This window comes from Sinocyclocheilus rhinocerous, unplaced genomic scaffold (genome assembly GCF_001515625.1).
Source record: "Sinocyclocheilus rhinocerous isolate Xijiao unplaced genomic scaffold, SAMN03320098_v1.1 scaffold943, whole genome shotgun sequence".
Classification (NCBI taxonomy): Eukaryota; Metazoa; Chordata; class Actinopteri; order Cypriniformes; family Cyprinidae; genus Sinocyclocheilus; species Sinocyclocheilus rhinocerous.
The window spans coordinates 183,099-194,426 of NW_015626129.1; the positions used below are offsets into that span (position 1 = coordinate 183,099).

Sequence of the window (11,328 nt, forward strand, 5' to 3'; positions counted from 1 at the left end):
TAGCCTATATCGCTAAATGAGGAGCTCGAGCTCCTTTTACAATCTGTAACTGGTTTGGTTAGGGCTGTAAAATGCACAAAAATCAGTCTAAATAAATGTACTACAGTATTACGTGTGCGATACAGTTTTGCATGTGTATGAGCCCGTTTACAAACCTGTTGTCCAACAAAGATAACAAGTTTCATCAGTTAAAAATGTCTCCATCTCCGTTGTGCATTTTATTCAGCGATAACTGGATACCTTCCTGGAGCGTCGGCAGTAGTAATACTTCTGCTATGGATATGTGGAGTTTCTGTGCAAGAGCGCCCTCCGGCTTCCAGTATAACGAAACGCTCAAAGTCATGTTGCACAGAGACGCAAAACAGCGCTGTGGCTGTGTTTGGAATTTTTTGTTGGCAAAATAATGTAAGTCTCATAATATTACCTTCTTGTTTATTGAACTGTTGAATAAAATCACATTTGTAATCATGCTGATTTTAGAGGTGAAAACTGGCACTCTTCGTGTGATATTGACTAACTTTCTTTCTGTGGTATTTTTATGCACAATGGCGTTTAGTTTTTCACAAAACATAGCTAAAGTAGGGACATCATAACTAGCCACCATATTGATTTACGGTCTTAAATATGTTCAGCGCTTTTTATTTTTAAAGTCTGGTCCCTGTTTTTATACAGTCTATGGTCTGGTCCAGCGTTTATCGGGTTGTGCGTCAGTAATAATGGTCCGTGGGGAAACACGGTCTTCCGTGTGTAGTTACAGTAAATGGACTAAACGAAGCCTCGAGGCAGATTATTTTTTTTATTCGAGTTACTCGAGGTTTTCGAGGAATCGTTTCAGCCCTATATTGTACCTTTAACGACATCATCAGCTCCTCATCAGCCTTGTAGAAAATAATCAGTAAGAGATATGCTCTCTTTCTGACTAAGCCCGAAACATATGCCCAGTTCCAAAGCCTAGTGTGTGGACTATATAAGTACAGGGATCAACGCTAAGGATTTTTTCTACTGGCCCGGTCGGGCCAGTGGTTCAAATTTTCACTGGCCCTGCCACAAAAAATAAAATAGTTGCTGTTATCATTGTTTTTGATCTGTTATTTTGTTTTCTAATAAATAAGCTTATATGACACCAATATTTTAGATGGCACAATTAAATATAGGCCTATAGCACAAAAATAAACATGAAATGATGCTTTATGTTTGTAGATGTTCAGGTACAGAAATTGAAAAATCACATAAAATAACATTTGCATATTCTTCACTCCGTGTTGCACCTTGATTTTTCATATTTGAAATTAGAGGCAACCACTGCATTTTAATCATGAATTGAAAAAAGTGCAATGTTTGATTTATATTAGACTGTATAATTTCAAAATCTGAAGCAAAAACAGAATAACCTGACTTTAGCTTTGTGAAATTATGCTACATAAAACATCTGTATGAAACAGAAACAGCAGGTGGGCTGAATTAGACGCAGATTCACTCTCTGACAGCAGGTGGCGCTCAACAGTAATACAGCATTTCCTTGGTTACCGCTGTAAACACAGCAGTCACTTAAAACCATTTTATATTATTTGTCTTAGAGCACTGATTCAAGGAAGGTGCCCAGCTTTGCTCCTGACAAGCTAATTGTTATCTTAAAACAGCTTAAAAAAAAAACATGTAAAATAAATTACTAAAAAAAATAATACATAACTCTGACCAAATGAGCCACAGCTGTTATAAAAAACAAACATATATTGAATTCTATATTTACATGCACTATTAAAAATGTTAAACGTTGCTTAGCTACCATAAACAACCCAGAGTTACACCAGACACGAGTGGTACGGTACATCAAAACTAAATTGCTTACTACACTTGAAGTGCCCATCTGATAAACAGTTTACCACCACAGTACCCAGCCCTACTGAATATAGAAAGAAAGAGAAGGGAAAATTAAAGAACCTTTAAAAAGACCTCTGACAGCGCTTTCCCTGTAAAGCCAGATGAATCACTCATGCCTTCAACAGCTCCTGTCTGGTGGTCAAACCCTGACACTGAGGGTATATTCTGGGCAATGCACTGCCCCCTGCCCATTGGCAGAATGCCCTCCCGTAACTCTTCATATCAGAAACCGTCCTTCCATAATCAACCCAGCCTGACCTATATCTACACGTGATGACCTATCGTACTCGAGATAAACACCTCCAACAGGCCTTCACAGAACACTTTACAGCAACCCTTAGTGGAAAAATCAGGAACAAGACAAAACATCCAACCAATAGCACTCATAAGCCTAAATACCCACACATGCCAGCGTTCTGACCCACCTCTGGGCATTCTGATACTCCAAAGCTCTGCTAGGCTAATCTGCACAGCAAACTAACTACACCAAAAGCCCTTCCTACCTCAGCATACATCCAGCCGCGACTCTTGTCCGTACAATACTGTAAGGCAGCAGAAGGCTGGTATTTTTAGACCAGTACACTGGCACTGAACTGGACTGAAACCTGAGCCAGCTCCCCCTGCCATGACCAGAGCCAAAACCCCATCCGCTATTACTGGGGCTAGAAATGATCACAATTACAATGATCACGGCTTTACTGAAGGCACCAATTTGTGGAGGCAGCCCTGCTAAGGGTATCAGGTCTCAGGTTAAGGATCAGCTGAAATGTTTATAGTAAAAATACCTGCACTTTACCAAGCCTGAGATGCTCAATTTCATGAAACCTGTCAAGAGCACACCGAAGCTAAATTTCACCCCAAAATTAAAAGAAAACAAAAATGTCCACATATACATATTTATGCTTAAAATACACGTTTATAAAAAATTTATACATCTGCATTATTTTACGCCAATGTTAATTTGGAAAAAAATATTTTTTTTATTACAAATTTGGTGTGAAAATATGTTCAATTCTGATTAAAGTAACCCCCTTAAAGGGTTAGTTCACTTAAAAATGAAAATTAGCCCATAAATTACTCACCCTCAAGTCATTCTAGGTATATATGACTTTCTTCTTTCAGACGAATCCAGTCGGAGTTATATTAAAAATTGTCTTTGATCTTTCAAGCTGTTTAATGCCACTCAGCGGGTACTGCATGCATCAGTCCAAAAGAAGTTAAATAAAAAGCGCCCATCCATTTAAAAAAAAAAAAAGTGTCTCACGCGGCTCCGGGGGGTGAACGAAAATAATAAACACGTGAGAGCGTTTTATAGGCTATATGACATTATAGTCAGATATTACAGCACTAACGCAACACGTATCACAGAGTAGCCAAGTATTTCTTCAGCAAGCCGATGCGCAAACTGCAGCAAATGAAACTGAAAGTAAAGCCCCGTTCACACTGCTAGCGACAAAGCAACATGCTCCCATTCATTTTCAATGGAGAGCTGGCGACTTCCGGCGGCACAAGCAACAGTGACCGTTGGCGACAGAATGTGGGCGTGTCAAGCGATGCGAGTCAAGCGACAAAAGTCAAGAATTGTTTAACTTTATGCAAACGAACAGCAAATTTCACATGCGACAACCAATAGGAGTGAAGAATCTGTCAGTGGCGCTCACACGTCACCGTCTCGAGTGCGGGCATGACAGGACAGATTTCCTGAGCAATTTCACTGTTTTATATGATTTTACTGTAACCACCTACATGGATATTTAAAAAAATGATGCGTAGAAAAGAAACTGTTGGCTGTCTAAGTGAGTTTGATTCATACATTGATGGTTCGAGTTGTTAATTATTAATGAATGAATTGAATTAATTATATGATGCAGTGAGCAGTTTAGCACCGGTTAATGATTTAATGCATGAGCACTGCTGTAGTTTATATAACAACACTCTCCAACAGCAGAATGGTACTTTTACACTCTATGCGTGTGTGTGCTCCGCTCAGTCGCTCACGGCCCATGAGAGTGCTCCACTCATATACAGTTCATGCTCATCGGAACAGCAAAGTCCACTCAAATATCAAGCTGACAGGAAACATCTATGTAGTACAGTATTGTTTCTGTTTGCAATAGCCCTACTGTGCTGTAACAAGGTGTGGTAAATGAGCAACTCTGGTAATGCAGCCCTCTCATTCATTGATCTGCTAACCGTTATGCTCACGTGTCCTCTGATAATAATAGCTTTCTAGGATTAAACATTATTTGGATAATTGGTAAAAAAAATAAAAATCTCATAATAGCCCTACTGTGTGTTAGACCTACCCGAAAAACCATTTGTAGGCCTATCATTATTTTTAGGGTGCCGCGACTAAAGAAAAGTTGGGAAACACTGCCATAGGCTATGCGTCAGTTTTCATTTATACTTCTGCTTCGTGGTCCGCGTCGACGTGCAGTACACATGCAAACCGCTAGTCTGCAGTGTCCATGGGCATGTTGCTGGTGTAACCCGCAGTACCACGGCAAAAGCCGAAGAAGAAGCGGCTCGTTGGAGAATTCACAACGCTTGCATCCACGTAGAATTGACGCGCTGTTAGATTTTTAGAGAGGTGCATGTCAGGTTACGGAGTAGGGTGTGCGTCTATGCGTAGGCTACGGTGTAGATTCGACGCAGAAATATAAATTGGGCTTTAGAGCGAAAGCAGTAGGAACGCCCACAAGCGTCTTCACAGCACAGAGTCTAGCGACATACAGCGAAAAAGTCGCTGGCAGTGTGAACGGGGCTTAATCACAGATGCTCAACAAACAATCATCTTCATAAAAAGCAGTGAGACTAAATTATCTTATGAAATGCTGATGCCTCTCTCTCCTGCTTTTTGTTCTTGAAATTAACTGATGATGAATAAAATGCAGCGGATATGTGTTGCTTTCACTGACATGAACTCATAATTTATGTTAAATTTGCATATAGCACAGGAACTGAAGATCTGATTTATATTGGTTTTGCGGAGACACATTTATGAGGCCAAGTATAAATGGAACCGTTTTGACAAATCAGAGAAAACGCATAAAGTGACCAGGTGTAAGTTGGCCCTATGACTGCCTAGGGCTGGGCGGTATATCAAGTTTGTACGATATATCGATATTTTCTTTATAAGCGATTCGATATGAGGCAATACCTTTTATATCGATATACAGTAGTTTGATACGAGCACATCTGAAAATATAGCGGAGGGCACAGACTGAGCTGCTGCGGGGGAAAGTGCATAATCCAATTTGTTCTAAACATATGACAAGCTTCATATTAAGGCCTTTAAAAACTGGTAAGACAGTTTATGGTTTCGTTTCGCATATTAGTTTAAGCGGCTCGGCCCGTCACTACAGCTGACAGAGACACTAGGCTACTCGCACTGTTTAATGTGTTGAGATGTGCTGTCTTCCTGAATGCATAACTTACATTTCACAGGTATATACTCCATCTGTAAATGTTAGAAGGCGATGGAAATATTTCCATTTTTCTGTCAGAAGTGCATGAGCTAAACTTCACAGACGTCCGTGAACGAGCGCCGCCGCGCGCATGCACACCAAACAGACAGAGCTCAATTAATGGCAGAGTAATTGATTTTTCAAAAACACTTTTGAAAACTGATTCGGGCCGAATCGCAAAACAAACTTGTAGCCAATCAGCAATAAGGGGCATGTCTACTCGTGATGTGGAGGAGAGCGCGTTCAGTGCATGGGACGGACATTAGCCGAGCCGAGCGACAGAAAGATAGAGATGGCGGATAAAAAACAAAAGAGGAAAACGTCTGCGGAACGATAAGGCAAGAAGTAGGACACGTGTAAATATCGGATCAGCTTTCCAGCGATGGAGAGAACTCAAGGAGCGGAGGCCTGCGATCGGACGCCGAGCTTTGTAATCGTCATTGAAACTCTGTAAACTTTATTTTTGTACATCTGTGTTTTCAATGGATTCATTTGTTGGATATTTTGCACAGACGAGCCACCGGTGCACACTACTGTATGTCCCGTCTCTCCCTCTATGAACGTACACAATAAGAAAATCTAAAATGTAGGGGTCCTCCGATCAGGGTTTTTGAGGCTGATCACCGATCACAGAAAGCAGTATCTGCCGATACCGATACTGATCTTTTTATAATTATGAACAACACATTATTCAATGCTTTTTACTTTTGGATTTACTTCTAGATTTATATATTAAGTTGCTCAAGCAAGTGGCAAAACATTTAAACTGCTTTTCTTATGTTATCACAAACTTACCATTGACAGAAATAGTCAGCTCTACTGACTTTCCTTTTGCATTGAAATCTTTATTACAAGCAATCCTGCAGTTCATAAAGAACTTTGTTTTCCTACCTGCCATCTATTATTGCCTATTTTTCAAAGTTAAACTTGCATTAATTTTACATGGCTTTCTAAACATGCCGCTCTTTTGTGCGAGACGCGAGTGCAACAGTAATAGATGTCCCTCTAGAAAATGCGCGTAATATGCGTTCTGTGTGAACGGCTTGGTTTCAGATTTGACGTAAACAAGATCTTCTCCGCATTTATGTTCCCTTTTCCCGCAATATTTGTAATTAACAATGCAGCAGCGCCGCATCTATTGGCTTCAACTGGATAGGCTAACAAAAACATAATAATGCAGACACTTATATCGTCATCGCATCTCGTGCGCCACTGATAAGGCTGCCTCCTTAGGGCCATTCACATATCGCGTCTTTTGCGAGCTCAAGTTCGTTATTTCAAATGTAGACGTGCGGCAGGCGCGTTTTAAATTCGACGAATATTCGAAATTCGATTTTTTTTTTTGACAGCCCTAGTTTGTAATGTTGAGCACTGTAGTCAATCACATGTGATACTCTCACAAGCAGTTCTATGATATGATAAACAGTTAACAAAAAGTACTCTTCATTAACGGTTCATTCTGCTCAGCACTCTACCATAGCAATGGACAGGACAAAGAAAAATCTGATAGTGTATATCAAAACAGATCTGTGATTCAAGTCCGAGTAAAAATACAAACTAACAGACCTGACACTTGTTTTATGCAATGCGTCTCTTTGTCCTTTTTATTATATGTTTTACTATATGTTCACTTAAAGGGGTCATATGATGCTTTTTTAAAGATCATTATTTTGTGTATTTGGTGTAACAGAATATGTTGACATGCTTTAATGTTCAAAAAACACATTTTTCAAATACTGTACATTATTGTAGGTCCTCTACAATATCAGATACAATATGACCCCTTTAAATGTTTTAAAGCAATGTTTGCTTAGTTAACTGAAAAGATTTGCAGGCTATATTGGTTTAAATTTATTTATAAACATTATAACTAAAAATGAAGTTTTTCACAAATATAAAAATTAACTAGTTCCAGTAGTTTTTTTTTTCTATGGTAACAAAACTGTTATTTTGTATAGACCACTGACATTTTGGTATCGTGACAACAGTAGTCTCAATTAGATTGCCTAAACACACCAACCTTCAGATGTTTAGTCTCCTATTTTGACTAACTTGTGAATCCCATACCATGAATTAGAGCTTGTTAACTTGTTTTGAACTTGGACCATTGCTTTAAAAATACAGAAGCAGTTTGGGCACTCACTTGCTAGTTTGGCCTGCAGTCCGGAGGGCCCAGGCTTGGAGGAGGTCTCAGCCTTGGCCGATCCCGGCAGGGACAGTTTGGGCTTTGGCAGGTTGACTTTGGAGTTGAAGCGGGATGTCCAGTCAAACTTGGAGGAGCCAGCAGCCTTGCTCTGCTCTTTATCCCGGCTGCTCCTTCGGGGAGATGGGGAGGATGCGGAGCGTGACCGCCGCGCTTTGCTCTGGTCCTTGCCCTGCTTTAGTCGGGCACCCTGAGGGGCACAGCTGTTGGCGCCTGTGGCGGCCGAGGAGGAAGAGGACGAGGAGGACGAGGAAGAGGCAGAGGAAGAGGAGTCAGTCACGGTGCTACACCCAGCTTTGGCTGAGGCGGCCGATTTGGACGCCAGCTTGGTGGGTTTGGCTGCCCGGCTGGCCTCGCTGCGGGGTGGCAGGGGGCCTGCCGCGCTGCTAGAGCTGGGGAGGGAGGAAGGAGAGGAGGACGACAATGACGAGGCGCCTGCCTTCTTGCGCTTTTGAGAGGGGGTGATCGAGGCCCCACTAGGGCCTAGATAGGACGTGCTCTTCTTGCTCAGGGCTTTGGCGGGAGCCGGCTCGGCTGCTAACCGTCTCTTTTTGGACTTGGTGCTGACAGACGCTGGAGCCTTCCTCGGCTCTGTAACTTCAGGTGAGGTTGCGGGGGCCGATGGCCCACTGGATGAACTCTCCAAAAGGTGGCTGGACACCGCTTTGGGCCGCTTGGGCGGGCTGGGCGAAAAGGTGATGTTGGGCTCTAAAGCGGAGCTGCGTTTGAGAGCACGGGTACTGCTGCCCTCCCGTCTCCCCTGCTGGCCTGAAGTCCCTGCTGCTTCCAAGTCTGGATCTGGAATCGAGTGTGAACTCACGGATAGAGAGAGGCTGTTCCTGTGAAAACAAACAGAAAGGGGAAAGACTTGAGTGCCCAAGACAGAGCAGTCATCACATGGTGAACTTGCATCACAAAAGACCCACACGCAATACAGGATGAAAAAGGGATACCTTCGAGAGGCGTGGCCGCGGGCGGAGCCGACGGCAGAGCTGGGTGGGGCTTTGGAAGCCTTAGAATTAGATCTTCTACTTTCAGGTGGGGAATTTGCTTTTTGGTTTACTTGCTCTGGCTGCAACCTGGAGAGGTTGGGAATTAAACAGCAGAGAGCAGTGTGGGATGGGAAGCAGATGAGGAACACCTCAAATTCACCTTTATGAGCTGACTACTGCTGCAGTACTACAGCACTTCCTACACACCCGTCAGCCCAACGGCAAAGACAAACAGCAATCATTACATGTTTCTAGCTAGACATTTCTCAAAAGTTGAGAGCATCACCCTGAGTTGGGCAGCTAAACTAATAGCCATTTGGCTGTGTCGCTGGAGGACATAAAGAACTTGTTTGAAAGAGAAGAGACAAAAAGTATCCCCACAAGAGCCGAATGCCTGTGTATCAGGCCTAAAAGAGACACACTCTGTCAGTCTTGCCTGCACTGCTTTTCAGCAACGATGCGGTGCTCCTACTGAATCTACAGCACCATGGCAAAGGAAATTATATTTTATTTAAGTTGAGAGTTTGCAGTGCGAATCGAATGTAACTATAGAGACAGACATATATTTCTACTGTTGATATCACATAACCAGTATAGTTTGCTTCCTGAACAAATGATTTTTATTAGTTATGCCTTGAGATCATGAGTTATCAGATTACACTAACGTTTCAATAGTTTTGGGTCAGTACATTTTATCTTATTTTATTTTTGAAAGAAATTAATACTTAAATAAAACAAGGACATATTAAATCGATCAAAAGTGGCAGTATATAAATGCTATGTTAATTAAACCGTTAAGGAACCATTACAGACGAACTTAGTAATGTTTTGTTCATGTTGCACTGGTCAAAATGCTGTTGCCTTGGACTGATAAAGAAACTTAATGATGTGTAAAATAGGCGGAAAACATTTTAGTTACTGATGCCATTAAAAATAGGGCTATTCAGTTAGACGGTATTCATTTATGCACAGAGCGAAAGAGTCCAATAAAAGAGCCTTACTGAGATTAAATTGGAAAGGTCATGTGACCTCAACATTGTAACTGCTGCACAAATAGAATTTTGCAGGAACATCTGCTCTAGATACAGATAAGTAGATACAGCTACACGTACAGACCTAAACCAAGGCTGTATTCAGCACTTTAGTGTAAAGTTTGCCCATTGCGTACTCACCTTCCTGCAAGTGTGTGGTCTATTGGCTGGGCCGCGGCTGTGTTCCTCTGTGAACGGCGCAGTGACCCCCCTGGATTGGAATTAGGCCGGTTGGACATTGGCACCTCTCTCCTGAAGGGACATACCCTTTCTAGACACTACCATTCACTGGTAACAAAGCATAGAGAAAGAAAAAAAATTAAGGTTAGTTATGTTGTGTGAATGTTTTCCATGTTCTTGTGAATTGTGTTGAGAAGCCTGAATTATAATCTCTTTATTTTGCCATCAGTGAAATATCCGTTCAGCTTAAAGTTCAAATAGCAGAGCAGCGCAAGCTTACTACAGCAGATGCGTTTACTTGCTGATGAGTCTTAGTCACGCAACCACTAAACAGCGCTGTGAGATCCAGTGTGTAGCTCGTGAATTCAGCAAAGAACACAAAAGACTCGCTGATTTAAACTAGTTTAAAGCCAGATGAAACAAACAGGAGAAACACTGTGCACAACGATACAGTCAGAAGGCTTTTCAATCTACAAATCGCCTTAATTTACCTTGGATTTACTGTAGTAACACTAGGGATATGCCGGTATCAAATTTACATGTTGCGATTAATTGCTAATGCTTTTATTACGGTATGCGGTATTATCACGATGTTGAAATTTAGTTTAGATTTCCATATCAATTCAATGCTGTTTTTAAACTTTCGATTCATCAAAGAATCCTGGAAAAAAATAAATCAAGGTTTCCCAAAAAAATAAAAAAAAATAAATAAAATATATAGAATTTTATAATATTATTAATGTAGACATGTATTAAATGTATTAAGGGGGTAATGGAATATAATTACACAGGGCTCCAGACTCATTCTTCCCACTGGTCGCTTTTATGCGACTAACTTTCTCAGTTGGTCGCACGAGCACATGATTTGGTCGCAATATATATATATATTTTTTTTTTATTAATCAATGCATGCTGATGAACTTTTATCATAGTTTATAGTTATATTGAAACGAAAGTGGTTAACATTCAACGCCGCCTTTTTCATCAGTAGTATTAGGGTAAACGTACCTATTAAACTCACCTAAATCTACATTGATAAATTTTTAGTGCACAAGATATTGGTATCAGTACAAAAAGTTTTGTTAAAATAAAAGATTAATCTCTCACACAGAAATATTTAATTTTATTTTAAATGACAAAAGCATTTAAATTAAAGACATACATCATTAAATGCAAAAAGTCCGGCTGTGCTTAATGGGTGCATGTTTGTACCCTTTAAGCACACCCCTGTTCCCATTAAACTCACATCATGTTTTATTAAAAATTCTTGTTTATTTTAAACAACCTTTTTAAAGAATAATTGAATTATTATTTTTTTGAAAGTACAAAGTCAATCACAAAAAAAAAACAGAACACAAAAATCAAGCAACAAGGCATTCAATTTGATCAGTTATATATTCATAATGAAATGTCATTTAAGCACATTGCAACATCTAGACTAGTCCATGTTCAGCTAAGTAACGCATATTCAAAAATAAAATAAACCAATAAAACATTTCATTCACAGGGATGAACACAGAAACTAGCCTCATTATGAAGCCTCTTATTAAATGGATGTCAACTTATCTATCGTC

General features: G+C 40.5%; 1 protein-coding gene across 8 annotated transcripts in view; it reads right to left on the reverse strand.

Moving 5' to 3' along the window:
• Positions 1 to 11,328, reverse strand: part of trip12 (thyroid hormone receptor interactor 12) — a 63,490-nt gene that overhangs the window by 33,166 nt on the left and 18,996 nt on the right. For 7 of the 8 annotated variants that reach the window (XM_016515805.1, XM_016515799.1, XM_016515760.1 and 4 more), the window contains 3 exons: positions 9,716 to 9,862; positions 8,505 to 8,630; positions 7,492 to 8,390 (listed from right to left, as the gene is read on the reverse strand). In XM_016515805.1, coding sequence (XP_016371291.1) covers positions 7,492 to 8,390; positions 8,505 to 8,630; positions 9,716 to 9,813 — 1,123 coding nt within the window. In that variant the 5' untranslated portion in view covers positions 9,814 to 9,862. The remainder of the gene's footprint in view (positions 1 to 7,491; positions 8,391 to 8,504; positions 8,631 to 9,715; positions 9,863 to 11,328) is intronic. The other variant, XM_016515814.1, reaches the window with a different exon arrangement.